Here is an 18852-nt window from a genome sequence, read left to right on the forward strand (position 1 = left end):
CAAGTGAAAACAATGTCTGGATTCCTTTCTCATGTCACCCACCTCACACATGCTGTAGAGTCACAAAGAAAGTGCATTTTGAAAAGTAAGAGGATGGAGAAAGTGACCATTTCATTAACATTTTCTTGTGAAAATGTGAAAAGCGAACCAGAAGCCTTTGGACTTCAAAAGCTGTTTCTGCTAATCAGAACAATGCAGTGGGGATGATGACTTTCCATCAGCCAGAGTATGAAAAGAAATTCTTTTATTTCTGGCCACCACAGAAGCTACTAATAGATGCTGCCAGGTGGAATTAATGTAGAAGATTTTTGGGAGTTCAGGGACTCTTGAGCCTGCTGACTTCATGTTCACGAAGGATTCTTGGGAAAGGCACTCCTAATGCTGAACAGCCCATGATCCAGAAGGTTCTTAGGTAGGAAGAGAGTTTTGGGAATTGTGCCATGGCAGTGAACTATGAAGACAAATCATAAAATAATAAAGCCAGGAAAGCCATTATGCCCATAACTGTGTGCTCTGTGCACACAGAGCTTTAAGCTGTACACTCATAAAGAACACACTCTGCCAGCTTTCCAGCTCTTTGATTTATTTAAACCCCCATGAAGCCTTCTGCTTCATCTCAGATGGTTAAAGAAATCACTTGCACAGGTGAATAACACACATGAAAAAGAACACCCCAGCAGACAAAACCAAAACTATCAACTACAAGCGTGGTGCCTTACCTGGTGTTATGTATCCAGTAGCAGCAGCTGCCCCAACAAATGCCCCTCGTGTTAAAGCACCCCGTCCTCTGCCTCGAACAGCCTGGACTGCTGCAGAAACAGCTGTACTGACAACCCCTTTAGTCTGCCCAGAGCGACAAAAAATAGCAGTTCAGAGAGTGAAAGTGCTGCTGGAATACAAGGCCACCTGCATTAAATCACCCCCTTTGAGAGGGCTCTGTAAACATGCCTGATGTGCCAGGCTGGCTGAGCACAGACTGGAGAGTGCTGTGCCAAAGGATGTGAGTGACAGGGACACAGCGGGTCCCTGGCCCTGTCACTGCCTGCAGAGCCCAGCACGTTCCCTGTGCTCAGCCCTGGCAGTCCCTTCCCTCAGACTGTGCCTTATTTACCTCGGATTTGGGCATGACTGAACACCACTGGCTTCTGACCCTCTCTCTGCTGCTCCTCCCTGCTCTCTTTCCCACTTCCTTACAACCTTCCTCTCCTCAACTTACAGCCCTGGTTTTGCATCTCCCTTACCCTCTTGAACCGACATAACTGCACCAGGGCCAGGATTTCACCCCCAAACAACCATCTCATGACAACATCGGCCTGTGTTAACCTCACTTTACTAGAATGCTGCCTTCTGTATCAAAAACCAACCCAGAGCTTGGATAATGGTCCAAAAAGCAAGTGACAGTTCTTACCTGAGGAAGAATCTTCTTTTTCTTGTTATTTGCTGCATTAGGCCCAGAAAACAGTTTTTCAAGTGCTGCTAATGCAGCACTTGCTTTTGCTACTTTCTTGTTTGGGCCTGCACCTCTGAACTTCTGCCCATCTACTTCTACCTGAAAATAAAGACACAAGTTTATGCCTAGTATTGATCCATGGGAACACCATGCTGCACCCACTCAGCTGATGTGCCACCCATAAAGAACTTCAGTAGGAAAAAACATCCTCAGTGTTTTGTGTGACAAATTTCTATTGATTCTGGATTTGAAACTGCTAAAGGATACCAAGGTGATCTGGGAACCAATGTGTCACAGATACTGGGACTCTGGAAACTACAAGTCAACTCAAAGATGACCAGCATATCTGTTGGATACTGAATTTAGCCCATACCCTGGCGTCTTCCTTGTCATGAAGTTTGGAGCTGTCAGAATCCAGTTTTAATTCTCACTGTATTTTTGTAAAGTAGAAAGGCTATTCCTTTTCCCAGCTGAATCATCACAGCAGCAATGAGATACATAAAAACCTGAGAAATCACCACCACAGGTGTGCATTGCAAAAAGCAAAATAGAAAAAATGTGAGCTGCAGCAGCAAGTGACTCTGCTGCACCATTAGTAATCCCTCACCAGTTGCACCTGTGCTCCACTCACCTCCATGACGAAGCGCTTGTCGTGGCTTCCCCCTGTCTCGGAGATGAGCTCGTACTTCAGACCTCTTCTCTTTTCATTCAGCTCCATCACCGGGTTTTTGCCACTTGCTGTGAGTATGGGACCCTGAGTTCTTACCTAGAGAAACATGCAGGATGTTACTTGAGAGCCTTTCTCTTTTCAAAAGGCAGACAAACCTCTGCAGATCTGTATCCCAGGTAACACTGCCCTGGCTGCAGCATAACCTGCAGTGCTGGCACAAAGGGAAAGTCTCTAAATAAGGGCAAGAGGACAAACAATGGTGTCACAGAAGTCACACCTGTTTATTTCTGTTGGTGAGGGCTACTGTCCTCATGACTTGGTCTAGTGTGTGCACAAACTAGACATGATACCAGCTGCACTTGGAATTGCAACCCTGAGAGAATCCAAAGCTGAAGGTGGGGCCATGGTGTCAAGTTCCTTGAAAATGAAGGCTTTCACACCAAAAGACTGGCCTTCCCAGCCCTGCACACATCTCTGCTGCTCCATCTAATTATGTCCTGGCACTACCGAGCTCAGACTGAAGAAATCCTCATGCCCTGAGTCACGTGTTTCAGTAGAAATATCTGTAACTGTTTGGAAAGCAAGGTAAAGCTGAGATCTCAGCACACCAGATCATCTGCAATAGAATTTTCTTGGCTATGGATAAAAACAGGGCAGTTCCATTGAAAATAATCCATTTCCCTTTCCCTGGAAATTTCTCAGTGGACTAAACACGTATGTGGTTTGAGTTACCCATGATTACACACTGTCTGGAAATTGTCTCCCAGTTGAAGAAATTTATGTTTTACCACCTTGACAAGTAGAACAGAAAAAAAAGCCCCAATGACAAGTGAAACCCCAAACCTCTCCGTCACTTGTACTTTCAATGCAATCCTCACCTCTAGGGTAGCGGAGGTGTCGGCTGTGGAATTTCCAGTATTATTATTGCTTGAGATTGAAGATGTTGTTTCATTTTTACCTTCAGTATCTGATTTTTCATCAGAACTTACACACTCCACATCTGCATCAAAACCCGTTGGATACCCCATCGCTTGTAAAACCTACAACAAAGCCCCATGAAATGAACTGTGACAGAGGCAGCAGAACAGGAACAAATATAAGGCTGATCACAACACAACAGTCCACCATACACTTAAAAAAGGCAGATTGCTTAGAATATTAGTTTTCTCCCACTTGAAATGGAGATACCATTTCAATGGTTGCTAGTGGGGAATACATATCAATGGGGAAAATAATTTCAGGTTTCCAAAAGTGGAATCAACACAGAGCTGAATTTTAGTCTCAAAGATACTCATGAGCATCATTCATCATCTCAAAAATTCCTTGTAAAATAAGAAATTAAAGACACTGTTTAATGGCCTTACAAGGAAATAGTTTCATGCATGATTTCCCCCTTCTCTGTGTCTGTGGCCAGATCAAGAGATGGACTGTGGGGCAAACATGACAAACAGTCTTGTGAGAATTAAAGCCTTGTACAAGATGGTACTTCTGGAGCTCAGTTCCTTCAAAAACATCCTCCATGAGCAAGGCCAGCCTCTCCTTTAACCAGCTTCCTGACCCAGCTGCACAGAGCTACCATGCATAGGGCAAAGGAAACTGAAAGGAACCTGAAGCTCTGCTGAAAATTTAGGGCCACGAACAAAGTCTGCAAAAATGACTGTGTTCCAACCCCGAGCTGAGAACTGCCTGGGTAACCCCCGGCTCAGCTCCCATGCAGTTGGGGCACATCTGGTTGCATTTTCAGGGCTTCTTCATTTTAAACAGGTCAGATTAGAAAGTGAAATCATCACATTATTCCCTCTTATAAGACTGGGAAAGCACGGTCTGGATCTGATGAGAAGGGAAATAAAGGAAAAAAAGCAAGTCTCGACCACACCATCCATTTCCTTTTGGCTTGAATCGCGGATGTTTTGATGTGTAAATTTAGAGAAAACAGAGCTGGGTCGGCACCAGCACAGATCTGGCTGACGCAGAGAGGTTCAAGGGCAGAGCAGTCACAGTTTTTGAGGGCAAGTGGGTTTTTTGGACTTTTTTTTTGTTGTTTTCTAAACTGCAGGGAGGAAGGCAGAATAAAAGAATGAGGCAGAAGGTCTGGAAGGACACACATGCAGAGAACTAGCTACTTTTCCTGGAGGAATAACACATGCCCTCAGATACTTCTGGACACTTTGAACTTGAAAGCACATAGGACAATGGGATTTTCAAAATTGAAATCAAAGGAAAGCAGAAAGTTGCCAGATGAAGATTCTAAAAAAGAAATTCTTGTTCAAAACAAAATGAGGCACAGAATGACAGATGGGTCTGCTCCTATCAGAAGAGCAGTTCTATTAAGAGATGTTCTTTCATAGACTCATTTAAGTTGGGAAAGACCTTTAAGATCATTGAGTCCAACTGTCCATTAACCAAGCCCTGCCATGCCCACCACTAAGCCATGTCCCCAGGCAACACATCTGGTGGATGCTCACGTTGAGCATTCCAGTCTGTCCTGCTGTCATGTAGAGCACCTACAGGAAGCAATAGCACCTTGACCAGTCTCTGAATGATACCAGTGTCCTACTGGAAATTTGACTGGATAAATCATTTACATGGTTTACTCAGTACACAGAGGTACTTTTCAGACACTGAGGACAGAACTCCGTATTTCCAGGACCGCACAAGCCAGGAATGGACACAGAGAAGGAGGGGGAGAAAGAAGGAGCCACCAACATGCCATTTCCAAACCAACAGGAGGAAGGAGTAGAACAGAACACAGCTGAACCCCTCCCATCCAGGATTTGACCACCACCTTCAGTCCACTGCAACATGAGCTGACCTGCAGAGCCCTGGGCAGTTCTTCCCCCCCACCAGCATAAAACCAGTGATGCTCTTTGAACCATGCCCAGCTGCATTTAGAGTATACTGCAAGTAGCTCAGCTTAATGAATTTTAAAAAAAAATGTTGAGCTTGCATATTACTAACCACATTTCATACTCCATCCCGAGATCTTGGGTTAGCAGATTACTTCAGGCTGCCTTACCTTCACTGCCACATGGAGCTTGGCTGTTTTCTTAGAAGGTCCTGAAGCTTCATAAGTCGTACCATCAACATCTACAGACATTGTGAAGACTGGGGCATGGACTGGACCAGACTGTGACAGCAGCTTATACTGAAGCCCTGGCCTGATTTGGTTCAGCCTCATCAGAGCATTCATGAGATCTATTGCTTTACTATCTAGTACTAATACAAGATAGTAGAAGGGGTGGGGGAAGGAGGGGGAAGGAAAATGAACAAAACAAGATGAACAGAAAAATGAAACAGTTTGCATTTCAGTGCCTTCTGTCTGTATCAAGGAGCAAAACCACCCCTCACCTCTCAAAAGGGTGAGGAGAGCCATAATGCTGTTAAGTCTTCAATAAGCCATTCTAATTTGGGGTAACAACTATAATGACCCGGTTTTATATTAACACCGTTCTGTTGCAGCTAGCTGTATTCCTCCTGGCTGCTCTAAAGGGAGTAACAAGTTTTATAGCTAATGGGGAACCAGATCCAGAACCGGCATCCAAGTAGCACAGTGGAAATAGCCCCCAGAATGACTGGACTCCAGAATGACTGGACTCCAGTAATGCCAAGAGACTTCTAGTCTGTGCATATGTGCAACATTAACATTTTGCAGATTACACATTTTATTCTCATTGTGGGGAGGTCTTGAGAGACCAACACTTAACTCAGGAAGGGGAAGAGTGAAGAGAGTTCAATCTTCACTCAGCAAAGTCACTGCAATACTTTAAAAAGACCCCACAATACAGGGATGTTACCAATAAAATATGTCAGCTGCTTAGGCAACTTCAATTCTGGTGTAACTTGATGGGTAATCCCATATAAAAATGCAAATCATTCAGTTAGTAAAGCATGTCAGGGGATGCACAGTAAGAGAGGTGTTTGACATTCCAAATGCAGGGTGATAGAGACAACAATTTTGTTCCAAAGACTTTTTCACGTGCTCTACCACACCAACACAGAAAAACTTTTAAACCAGCTCCCCCTGTACAATAGATCTTTGAAAACAGAATGGAGAAGTGCTGCACTTACTTTTCCTCAGATTACGCTTCATCTTTTTATTTGGATCTTTATCATCCCCAACACTGTCTTCAAACGGTCTCTTCAGAGCAGATGAGCCTGTACCTAGGGTATAAAGTTCCTTGTAATACAGATATGCCACTAGAAAAACACGATCCCACAGCAGGAGTCTGATTAGCCCCACACTGTTCCTTGCTTGTTTATAGTGAAAAGAACTCCTCCATCAGTCACAGCTTTCTTATGGCTTCATGAAAGCCAATACTGGTTTACTGCTCACTCTACCAGACCAGGCAGGACCTCTGTGTGCAATACCAGCTGTGGGATAAGACGTCTTGCAAACCTGCAGTGCTGTTTTCCACAGTTAGTCTAAGCAAGACCTTCAACAGTGTTGTTTTTACAAAAAAATACACATGGAATTTTTTAAAAATTAGATATATATTATTTTCTAGGAAGAATTTTAGAGTAATTCTTATTTTGGACACTCAGTATATGTTTTTTGGCAAGTCTACAGTCTCCTTCCAGCATAAGAGCATTTCGCTCTTCAGATGCCAAAGGACTTAGTGGTTAAAGAAAATAATCGGCTATATTGTGGTTGTTCTACCTCTCCTCTCTTTCTGGAGAACAGAACTTCCAGATTTTTTTCCTCATGATGAAATATTTTTTTAAAAAAATCACCCCACATATAACAAAGAAAAGCTTCTACTTAACATTCACAGCACATAATTAAGAAGTTCACCAATTCTAAATTAACTCCTAGTTTACTGCCCAATTAGTGACTTTTGGAACAAATAATACCTACCTTCTTTGTCAGTTACTGACCAGGAATATTTCTGAAATGACTTATTTGATGGGAGGGGATCCATTTCCAAAACTTTATAGATCTGCCCAAAGGCTGATAATCTGAGCGCGTGCTGAAAGGGACAGTAGAAACACAGCAGGATTTCACTTCGGTTGTCCAAGTTTTTTGATAAGTCTTTAGACACAAAACTACTTCTGTGGTTTTGATAGACAGGAAGACAGCTTTTACAGCTGGTCTTTGGAAAATGCTAATGTCTAAAAGCATAAAAGTCATGAATTTCTGTAACACAGAGTGCAGGGCACATTGACAGGGAGCCCACCCAGAGGCTCTGTGCTGGGAGCAGAGGTGGGTGCAGAGACATCCCACTGCCTCTGCAAGGATAAGATTCCACACACGTTTAACTCTTGCACTCCTGGACTCTGGTTTAACCTTTCCAGGATAGCGCACACAAGAACTGTCAGGACTGCCATCCTGGTAGAGAATAAACAGTGCTAATGAGCTGAATTCCTCACTGTTGCAGCACACACAGAGTTCCCTACCTGAGCACTGTGTGTAATGGCTTCTTTTTGCTGAACTGTCATGTAAGACAAAGCGTCCGTGGGCTCGCGCTCGCAGGGGTCGTGCAGCCCCGGGCCCCCTGGCAGGGAGAGGAATGGGGATTACTGAGGGGAACGAGCAGCAGTGTGCAAACAGGGACTGACAGAGCAGCTGAGCCCAGCTGCTGCAGAGTGAGCATCACCCCTTCTCCAGCAGGGAGTCAGGCCTCACACAAAGCAAACTGACCCTTGCAGTGGCCACAGAATTTAACCAGGGTAAACACTGCACATGGGTGATAACATGAACTGAAAGCAGTAGGTTTAGAAGAAAACAGCATATAATTTGGACAGGTATGTAGATTTCAACTAATCTGTAGAAACCAGATAACCACTAAGTGTATTTACTTGCAACCCCTTAATGAGGTAGGGGTTAATTTTAACAACTCTAACATTCCCCATTAACTTCTCCTGCAGTGGCAGTTTCATTCACACAGTGACCACTATGCAAGTTTTTTTTTTTTTTTTAATTTTACAGAAGAAACCATTAATTTCACTCCACGGCAGGTTCAGGGTTCACAGCAGGCATTTCTCATGTAATCCTACAGCAACAGCTAAATGTTAAGGTGGGCTGACCATCTCTTTTTGTTCCTGGAGTTCATCTGGCCCCTTACCAGGAAGCAGAATTCCAGATGCCAAACACTCCATCACTCGTCGCAACGCTTCCCCAGCGCCCAAAGGTCTATTACAAGTACCTATAGATTTTTCACATATAAGCTCGAGTGGCTAGAAGACATTAAATTACGATTAGTATAGACACAAGGGTAACTGTGACTTCAGTTATATATGGGGGGGCAGAGGGGACAGACAGTCACATCAGGTCACTTCATTTGTAATCCACTACAGGTCTAAGAGACAGAGACCTGCCCCAGAGGAGGCCACGTCCTTGTGCAGGGCACATCTTTGTCCCCTGCTCTGAGTTGCCTTTGGAGCAGACCAACTGCTCTCCACTGTCTGCCCAAAAAGTCAAAAAGGAGGGGTCTCTAAAATCAAGTAAGGTGAATGTTCTCCTCTCAGAGGGTTTTCAGTTCCACACTAGAAAAACACCACCTCGGCTGCCCTACAGAGTGTTCCTCTCTGGGCATGCAGGGCAAACCTACCTCAGGAAAGGGGAACAACCACTGGCAGGGGTGGCATTGTCATGGGACCAGGGTAGTTTTGGAAAACTAAACAAGAGGGATGGAAGGTAACAAGTGGGAGTCTATTGCCAAACCTCTGGGATGCACGAGGCCCACAGCAGTGTGTCCCTTCCCATGGGATCAGTGTGTCACAGACTTGACTACTTGCCTTCTCTCCCCTACACAGGGAGCAGTTAATGGGGAGCAAAGGGACGGGGGTAGAAGGAGGAGTCTCATACAAGACTCTGCTTTCTCCAGTCCAGACACTGCTACAACTCTAAGGAGATCTGACACATGACCTTGTGGCCTTCAGCTCTTTCTGTACTTACCCAGCCTTTCAGTGGTGCCCATGTGGGGACTCTGTTGCACAAATCCCGCAGAATACGAAGGACAATTACACATGATTTTAGTCCATTTGCCCTGGCCTAAAACAAACAAAATGATTCCAATACACCTGCAAAAGCCTGGTCTTCAATTTTGCTTTTCTTTTTAAATGCACAGAGTCCTGGGATAGATTTTTTAAAAATTATTATTACTTAATACTTAATCAGCTTCATGCAAAATAAAAACACATATAAAAGTACACTTGACTTTAGAAAGACATATAAAAAAGGCAGTGAAATGTCAAGATTGCTTTTGTAGCCTCATGACAACTCTGGACCAGCTGACTGTCTCCCTGTCATGTTTGCCCTTGCACAGTACAGCACTGGGTTTGGAATTCTAGACCTTTGCTCTAGGAGGGACTAGTCAGAAATTAAAGAGGCATTAAAATTAAAACTGTCTCAAATTAAACCTCGCAAGGCTACAATAACAACAAGGTAAGAACAAAGAGCCAACCTGAAACCATTTGGCGTGCCGCAGAGACGCCAAGGCCTCCAGGCATTTCTGCCTGTCCAATAAGTCCGGAGGATCTTTCATCGCAACATTATCTACTGGTAAAAATGGGATAAAAAGAGACAGATACAATTTGACCAAGGGGTTTCTGTCACAATACAAAAAGAGCGGCAGCATCTCAATGAGATAATAAGACTCCCAGAATTTAAGTGCACGGTGTTATTTAATTTAAACAAGCCATTAAAGGTAGTAAATGTGCACGTGTGCAACAGAAGCAAAGGCATTCACTCCTTGTAAAATAATAGTAATAATAAAGATGGCCACTGCTACAGACAACCTGGGATCTTATTAAAAATGTAGAACACATTGCAGGGCAGAAAATAGCTCTATAGCACTTCTCTTTTTTTTCTTTCTGTTGGGATGTATTGGGCTTTTTTCCTCTTCTTCTTCATGACTTTTATTCCACAAAGGTAGCACAGAATTTCAAAGCGTCTTTGGACAAGAGGAAGATAATCTCAGGGGGTAATAAAAAAAATGTAATAGGTAGAAAGTGAAATTACATCCATGCAATTGTTGAGAATTCCAAAGAAAAACATTGAATATATTTGAAATATTATTGCATGAACAGTACTAGCCAGTATAATTCAATAAAAGAAATATACAGGAAATGCTAGTACAATGTTTTGGTTTGATTAGTCTTTCATATAACCAGAGCATATGAAAGAGTGGGTTTGGTAACTTCCAGGTCATTAATGTATTCGAGAGGAAGTGCCCTCTTGTAAAAATCTTCCCAACAGCAACTGAAACCAACAGAGGAAATTCAAAGATGGGTTTGAGAGACAAGACACTGATATGTTCTGTCCAGATTTACATTTTTTTGCCTTCCCTCCCGTTCTCTTTTTATCAACCAGCTTGTAACAAACTGCTTTTAGCAGTCAAATCCAATTAAGGGGAATTTTCTATCAGTCCTTTCTTCTGTATTTATTTTATTTTAATCCAAAGGAATTTGTAACATCCAGATTCTTTGGAAACTCTATAAATGACAGATTCTACATTTCTGTGGAATCACATTACAAAGATACTAGTTTTAGGTGATGTTGAGGACAACTGGAATAACCAAATGAATCCATGGCTCAACTAAAACCTTGAATATGTAATTTTCCTATGAATACATAATTACTCTCGACTTAAAAATAAATAATTTGGAAATATACTCTTTTCATTATTCATAATAGTTAATTCTCCAGGTCTTTAGAGACCTTTGCAGAGCTGAATGAAATATTAAATCCATTCCAAATTGAAGACTCTGCTAGATGAGCAAAATCCAGCAAGACATTTAAAATACCAGGACAAGTTAGGAGAAAAAAGTTCCATCAGTTTGTTAGTGTCATCTCCAAGTACATTTTCGTGGGTTACTTTGAATGGGATTGGCTGCATAAGCAATTGCATCTTTAATGTTAAGGCTGCCTCTCCTAAGCCATTTCCTGGGAAGGTTACTCTGGTAAAAGCACTTAATGTTACGATGAATAAAAGAGCCCAAAGCCAAAAAAACCCACAAGTGTAAAACTGAACAGAACCAGTATCTTGTCTGACAGGTGATGGTTGCAGTTGACAGCTGCTGACTCAAGTGCTATAAGCTTATTTTCTAACCCCTGTGAACTTCACAGCAGATATTTGCATTGTTTGTTATTGCCCTCATCAACAGCATTCCAGGATTGGGATTAATCACTCCTCTTGTCTGTTTTCCAAATGAAAGCTGCAAAGTCTCAAAGCTCTGGCTTTCTTTGAGCACAAAAGGTCACTTTGGAACACAAGATTTGCTTCTAAATTTCCTTTGCAGTTTCGTTGTTTTCAGGAGTGACATTTGTGGCACAGGATTACTCAACATCCATCTGGGTAGTTCTCTGACAAGACTTCACTGCAGACAATATAAACATCTGCTTAAAGCTCAAGTATTGTATCAAACAAGTACTGTCAATGAATGATCAGAATCTTATTTTAAAACGTTAGAAAATGGCAAAGGTGACTGACTGCAAAATCATTAATTTTTTGCAGTGAACTGGGGCTCAGTGTTGTATGAGGCTTTGCTAAAGAGTGTTGCAGTCATTGACAAAGTAAATTAATTTTTCCTTTAAACTACAAACCAAACAGAATACATGTCACCTGTCATTCAGGTGAACCAAAAACCTCCTAAGATTTGTTTTGATTTAGAACCATACTTTTTCTTACAGGATTAAGGCCATTTTCCAAGGTCTAATTTACAAATATCTTGGAGAATTTTGCCAATTGCTTGTTCAGCCCCAGTGTCCTGATGTTGCAGTCTGCCAACTTTTGGGTGCAAGATTCTATTAAACAGAAAGATGAAGAGAACAGGCAGTGAAGAGGGCGAGCGGCTTGCAACGGGCTCCCTTTGGACCCCTTCAGGAGAATGGCATGTTTCTTCATGCTCTGCCAGTCAGGAAAGTGAGACCAAATCAAAATTTTCAAATGGGATTGCAAAGCTTTCCTTTTTTCCTTGTAGTTTTAACAAGGGCAGTGATCCAAGGAGTTTAGTAAAGAGTAAATTCTAAAGCCCTGACGTTAGCTCACACTATGCAACGCAGAACCAATCCCTCAGGAATTCTCTCCCCACTGCTGTACACATTTTCTTCACACAGGAGCTGCCAACTCCATTCATTGGAGCCATACGAGGGGCCTTGTCTTCTCTGGAGAGGGGAGGGCAGTCTGGGGCTTGCTGCCCCTTCAGAGGCGCTTGGCCCCTTGGGAGCACCACTGGCCATGTCCTGCTCCAGGAGCAACGGGACTTTGGCCCCACTTTGGTGAACCAGCTTGTTTGTAGTTACATAATGTGGTGTTACTGTATGCTCAGTAACAACTGGTTTTCAGGATACAAGGTTCTGGTCTGGAAAGCCCAATTTATATTTGATGCTGTGACTAAAAATTCAGTTTCTTAAAAAGTTTAAAATTGAAACTGTTGCAAAATGCAGGCAATTTAGGTGCTTGACTTCTCAACATGAGAAAGCAGAGCTTTATGGGTAGCTGTTTGTGAGAAACACCAAAATGCACACACACACTGGGCCACTATTTATTTTTGCTAAAGAGCAGCAAAAACAAATAGGACAAACACCACGTCTTAAACATGAACACTTTTCCAAAGAGGTGGGGACTGAAGAGAAATCCAGGAATGTTTTTCGATACATTCTGACATCAGGGCATGAAGGCACACACAGCATTCCTACAGAACAATGGGAGCACTGGTAACGAGGGCCGTTGGCCTGACCTGGGTTGTTAGAGAACAGATTAGTGCTAATCCCACCACAGAAACCTTGGTCAGTTTTCCACAGGCTCAGGCAGCCCAGGCCTATCTTACATGGAAGATGAAAGGCAAGTTCAGCAGCACTTTGAGCTCCTTCAGTCAAAAGAATGCATGGAGTCAACTGTCAGGTTTTTAAAACTGCACAGGAAGTGTATCTACATTTGGTCGACATTGTTTAGTGGTACAGAAAAAATACGGCAGTGCTTTGGAGATCAAGGTGTTTTCACCAGTTTCTCCAACTATGCTCCCTTGATACTAGACATGAAACATTTTTGGTCTGAATCTAAGTGATTCTAATCCAAGTATGATTGGAAAGATTACAAAAAAATGTATCCCTCTGCTTCCAATTTACTTAGTGACATCTGCATAATGCTCCATATACCTTGAAAAGGAATATGATAAATGTCTCTGTTCTTTGTGATGAATCAATGCCAAGGAACCTGGACTTTAAAATGAGATCCATGACCCTATTCCCTGTCCTGAGCAGCTGCACAGAATGACAGTGTATAACCACTTCAGGAGAGGTGGTAAAATAATTTTAGATTTTAAAAATATAGTAGAGACCTTTGAAAATATTTTAAGATGCTGAAAAAAAAAATGGACCACCTACATTTTAAGCATGAAAAAGCATAAAAATTCCAATCCTCCTTTAGTTTGAGATGATTTCAGAAATTCCTGGACTTTGCTGGCATAACAGCATCAATTTTCGCAAGAAAATACTTGCACAAGGGCAGAAGCCTTTGTGTAAAACTGTATCCCCTTGTGGGAGTCTCACAAATCTTCACCATCGGAATTTGTCCTGCACTTTGTGCTCTCTCATGAACATGGATGAGCTGCAGCAGCTCCAGGGCTGGCTGGTCTCAGCATCTTGTGGGAAGCTGAACAACTAAAGGAATATGCAGTTTATTTTTAATGGTCTTGGAAACAGCATTGTTGCTAATTTGAGAATAAACAGCCAGTGCAATTAGGGGATCTTTGCCATTCATCTGTTCTGTAAGATTTTTCTGCATCCGACTGCTGCCAAAGTGTTACATGTCACTTGGAAAGGGATCCTTCCTGCCATTGCCTCCAACAAAATGAGGAGAAACTGACCAACATTTCTCATCCCATCGGTATTCCATGTGGGAGAGGGAGGAAGCAAAGGACTTGTGGCAAGTCTAGAAATGGGGAGAGCGACAGGGAGTTCCCTAGCCCACACGGGCCCAGCTGCCTCAGTTGTCATGACAGAGAGTGGCCAGTTGGTCAAAGGTCTGACATCATCCAGTGGCAAAGTTTCTAGGGATAGGTTTGGGAAGCAGAAGCAGAAATTACTGTCAAGATTTTAAAAATACAACAAAGTATGGCTACATTTGCTCTTCTCTATTGCTCTCAGTTTGTTTCCAGCCTCACTGGTACTACAATCACCATTCCTGCAGCACGGGCACAGAACTGTGTTGGACACCGCGGTGAGGGAGAAGGAACAGAAAGGACTAAGTGACAGTTTTCTAGAACTATTTTGCTCTAAGGACATGAGGTACAACGTTCAATTCAGAAGCAAAAGTGCTGTATCACAGCACCGTAACTTCAATTGTATCCCAGTTAGGAAATTCTTAAAGCCAGAAACATACACATCATCAATCAATAAAAACTGAGGGCCAGGATGACACGCTGGCAAGCTTTGAGGGAGAGGGCTTTTACATAAAGAGAAACATTTTTATGAGTTTTTCAAGAAACTATGAACCAATCCCACTTGACTGACTTAATTTGCAAACAAGACTGTGCAGCGCCAGGTGCTCAAGAATTAAATAACAAGTCTGAAAGAAAGGAGAACTAAGATCTAATTGTATGTCAAAGTTAACACTGTAGGAATAGTGCTTGCAAAGGAAAACTCGCATATTTACATGAAATTTAAGTGACTGTTGTCTTTTTAAGGCACAAATACATAACCATGGTGGCAATAGCCAGTCTAGTCAGTACATGATGCACAATTAAAAGCCTACTTTCCAATTAACCCTGTGCTGCACAGTCAGGACATTTAGCTAGAACAGTCTTAAAACCAAGTTAAAACGCTCTGTGTACCTCCTTCTTTCTTCTCTGCTTCATCTCGGATGAGAGGGGATGTGAGTATCACCTTCAAAGTGAGCTTGGGCTCCTTTGTGTTATGAATAACAATAGCTGCCTCATTTACATGCTCCTCCACCAGATACTTCTCTTCTGTAAGTTTCTGAAAGTCACCAAGAAAGATTTCAAGACTCTCCCAATCGACTGAAAAAGTGAAGAATCTGTGTATGTGCCTCAGCTAATGAGAAGGCTAACAGGGCATTGCAATAACAAAGGCGGCCTTGCCTCCCTCATTAAAAACAATTTAAAACATTCCTTTTGTAGCTAGTGCTACAACTGCCTGACAGTTCGCTCTGTTAACTGAATTGTATCAGAGTTCTCTGCAGTGATCTCTCTGCAGGTCTTTCAGCAGCCCTTTGGGACCTCTCTCAGCCTCCAGAAGCACAAGGACAGCCACAGATGGCTCAGAGTCCTCCAGCCATCCCTTCTGTGTGGAGTCTGGTTCAGCAGACCGGTGGTTAAGATGTCTATTCTGACCCCTTCCGTGATGCAATCTGCTCTGTGGCTCCTTTATTGTTGGGATGAAAATGGCTGAGCATCTGCTCACCATGAGCCTTCAAAGCGGCAAAGCAGAAGCTCCTGAGTCTCTGTACCTCACCTGCTCCTTTTGTCCCCTAATGGGCCTAAACCCTCCTTTGCCTCCAGCATCTGATCCTTCTGCAGGGCCTCTTCTTGTCTTCCATGCTCACAACAGTTGGAGTATCTCATGAGTCAGAGTCCTCTTCCCTCATCTTTACAGTCCTTCCCCACAGGATCTTACCTCCCTGTCTCTTGAATTTATTCAGTCTTCACATATTTTAATTATATCTAGTCTCTCATTTTATCTAACTTTTTTTGAAGCACAATATTAACTTTTCTTCTAACTTTCAACCCTCATATCATGCCTCACTACAAAATTTATTCTTTAATACTCAATACATCCCTATAACTTTCAAACAAGTAAAATTTACTCTTTACTACTCAAAAGATCCTTTGCATTTTTAGCTATGGGTAGGGCCACATCTCTAGGAACAACAGTAGCTCATTAAAACAAGCCCTTTGTGTGAGAAAATGAATGGTGAGAACAAACAGCTGTCAAGAGTGGTAAAACACAGGGAGAAAATCAGATCAGGAGAAAAGCAAGACTGAGTTTGGTTGTGGTTTGGAGAGGGGCACTTGCAGTGGAATATTTGAGGGCAGTTCCTTGGCACCACTGTTGGTGAGTCTGGAACCTGGAGTGATTCCTCAGCCTCACCTCTGTCACAGAGATGGCATCCCTAAACAAGCTGCAACTGCTGCCCGCTGGGTGCCACCATCAGAATTAAGTAGCCATAAATAAAAATAATGTGAGCTCATGATTAACATGAGCCAAAATGAATGACCGCCTAAAATGACACGTTCCCACCTCGGCAGCACAGAAGGGTTTATGTGGGAACAGCCCAAGCAAAGCAGCTGGTTCAGGCAGGGCACAACAACAGGGACTGAGTCACACACTTAAGCAGGGAAGATTTCTGCAGTTCAGCTCATGTTGGTTGGACCAGAGCGCCCAAACCCACACTGGCTTAGTTACACACAGGTCAGCTGCCCCCCAAGGGAACTGACAGCACAAACGGGAGTAGGCAAAAACAGCAGTAAGAGGTTACATTTTGTGAGTAAGAACTTCATGTCACCACATTAAACATGTCACACGCCCGAGATGCCGTCCTAGATTCAGAGTATATTCCTTTGTATCACTTGTCTTTCTTGGTGGAACAAATTCCAGCTTTTCCCCAAATAGCTCTTGCAGTGCTATCAGCCATTGTGGGAGGACTGCTCCAAATTAACTCACCTGAATTTGAGCTGGGAGATTGTCTTTAACAATACATAACAAGGTCTTTGTGGGTTTTTCTTTGCACATGAGAACCAGCTCCAGATCCATATCGTCTTTGATCAGCAAGCCCTTTGCAACCAAGCCAATTCTCATAACGCCGCATAACGTCCGACCACCTTGATCCCTGGAAGTGAAACAATTTAGGGTAATTAAAAAGGGATTTTACTCTCCAGCTACAGTTTAGGGGAGCCACAGTAAAGAATTTCCAAAGCAACATAGGAATACTTAATTTTTGAGCGCTAAGGAAAACACTGTGACAAAAACCAGTTTTGTAGACTAAGATGGTTTAAAAGCAATAAATGCTTCTTTGACAGGCCAGCACCAGGTCTTGTCTCATCCAGTTGTCTCCAAAGCATTTACTGCACACTTGGATTATTATTTTATAAAAAATCAGCATCTATGTGGGGCTGAGTTGCCAGCTGGGGCTAAACCATGACAATAATGGAAAGTAATGGAGACTGAGGAAAGTTGGTTTGCTGGATTATAAAAACTTCCTTTTGCAGTATCAGACTGCAGGAGTCCCCAAGCACACAGCTGTCCATTTGCACTGGTGTGTTCTGGGGAATTGCATTTGCTAAAAACTGCTGAAAGGTTTGTCTGCTAAATGCAACTTCACAACATCACAGTAAAGTAAACAAAGAAATGGAGAGCAGCTGGGCTTATTGCCATTCCCTGCACTCCTCCCCCATGCTCCCACCTCAGAAAGTCCAGATATATCCCCCTCCTTCTATGAACATTCATCTGCAGCAGACCCAAGTAACACTTATAACTCTTATTAACTCTTATTTGGAGGAAAGGAGCCATTGAGAGCAGCACAGGGACACGTTGTGAGCTGAGGCTTCACTCACTTGGCAGTGCCTTCTGCGGCTTCCTCCTTGGCTTCCACATCACCCTCACACTTTGCAGACTTGTTCTTTTCATCCATCCAGTCAGACACATGCTTAAGGGCACATTCTACTGTTGAGACCATGTTCTGGACAGCTTCAAGCTCCTCTGGAGATGGATAAATGGTTGAATGTTTCACCATTACGTGGCGGTCATCATTAGCAAAAGATCGGATCGATCTCTGTTGTGGAGTGGGAAACAGGAAGGAAAGAGAACAAAATTATTGGATAACTGATAGGACATAGGACACTGCTTGAATGGGAATCCTCCCTGGCAGAGGTAATAATGTGTTTTAGGACAACCGTTGCTTATAATCATGCAGAAGTAATTATTTAAATAAATTTTAAAAATAAAAAAGAAAACAAACACCAGTGCAAAAAATCAGCACTAAGCTAGTAAAACATATTTTCATAGTTTTTCTTACTTCTCCCTGTCCTGCCCCACCAAGATTCCCTTGGGGAAGAGGGCACGGTCTGCCTGGCTGGAGTATAACTTAGAGTGCTGAAGCAGGAGAACACAAAACCCCCGAGTTTCATTTCCAGATTCATTAAGTGTCTCTGACTTCCCTCCTCCTTTCACTTGCTTGGTTATTTACATTAACCCTTCCAAGTCAGTGAGAAATCATTCAGAGCCTGATCTTGCTGAGCGACCTCATGGGGATCCAAGCTGTGAGCAACAGCACTGAAAGGAAGAGGGGCTGCCCTACCCTGGGATACCTGCAGGGATTAAGGCATTCCTGAATTTCAGAGATCTTTGTCGGCTTGTGGCAGCCTACAGCAGTTGGATAGCTTGGAGCAAAGGGAAGAGCTAGGGTCCTGATCCCAAAAGGTAACCTTGTGTCAAGGGAGGGAAATTCACAACATGAGCATCCCGGCGGGGAGCAGACTGGGCATAGCATGTGGAAAGGAGGGCAGGCAAGGAGAGATGATTCCTATTTTGCAAAAGGCATTGATACTCTCTAAATGCAACTTTGCATATTCTCTAAGTGCTGAGTGCAGCCACCTCTCTTCTGGTTATGCCAGGGACAACAGCAGCACACCTTGAACAGGCAGTCAAAGGGCCAATCCCTCATGGGTTTGCTGCTGCTGCAGATGAAGTCACAGGCAGTACAGAACTGTGAGAGGCTCAGCAACTGCACAGGGATTTACAAAGGCATGAATGAAGATGAGAATAAAGATAAAT

At 43.0% G+C, this 18852-nt stretch overlaps 1 protein-coding gene across 5 annotated transcripts in view; it reads right to left on the minus strand.

The window, feature by feature from the left end:
• The window catches only part of STRBP (spermatid perinuclear RNA binding protein), a 47315-nt gene that overhangs the window by 4316 nt on the left and 24147 nt on the right, over positions 1-18852 (minus strand). For 2 of the 5 annotated variants that reach the window (XM_069032084.1, XM_069032083.1), the window contains exons 3-16: positions 17634-17851; positions 16744-16909; positions 14895-15039; positions 9524-9618; positions 9016-9111; positions 8183-8294; positions 7515-7612; positions 6976-7087; positions 6189-6281; positions 5137-5336; positions 2999-3160; positions 2082-2216; positions 1409-1549; positions 720-843 (exon numbers count right to left, since the gene is read on the minus strand). In XM_069032084.1, coding sequence (XP_068888185.1) covers positions 720-843; positions 1409-1549; positions 2082-2216; positions 2999-3160; positions 5137-5336; positions 6189-6281; positions 6976-7087; positions 7515-7612; positions 8183-8294; positions 9016-9111; positions 9524-9618; positions 14895-15039; positions 16744-16909; positions 17634-17851 — 1897 coding nt within the window. The remainder of the gene's footprint in view (positions 1-719; positions 844-1408; positions 1550-2081; positions 2217-2998; positions 3161-5136; positions 5337-6188; positions 6282-6975; positions 7088-7514; positions 7613-8182; positions 8295-9015; positions 9112-9523; positions 9619-14894; positions 15040-16743; positions 16910-17633; positions 17852-18852) is intronic. The other 3 variants (XM_069032087.1, XM_069032085.1, XM_069032086.1) reach the window with 3 other exon arrangements.

This window comes from Aphelocoma coerulescens, chromosome 17, assembly GCF_041296385.1.
Source record: "Aphelocoma coerulescens isolate FSJ_1873_10779 chromosome 17, UR_Acoe_1.0, whole genome shotgun sequence".
Classification (NCBI taxonomy): Eukaryota; Metazoa; Chordata; class Aves; order Passeriformes; family Corvidae; genus Aphelocoma; species Aphelocoma coerulescens.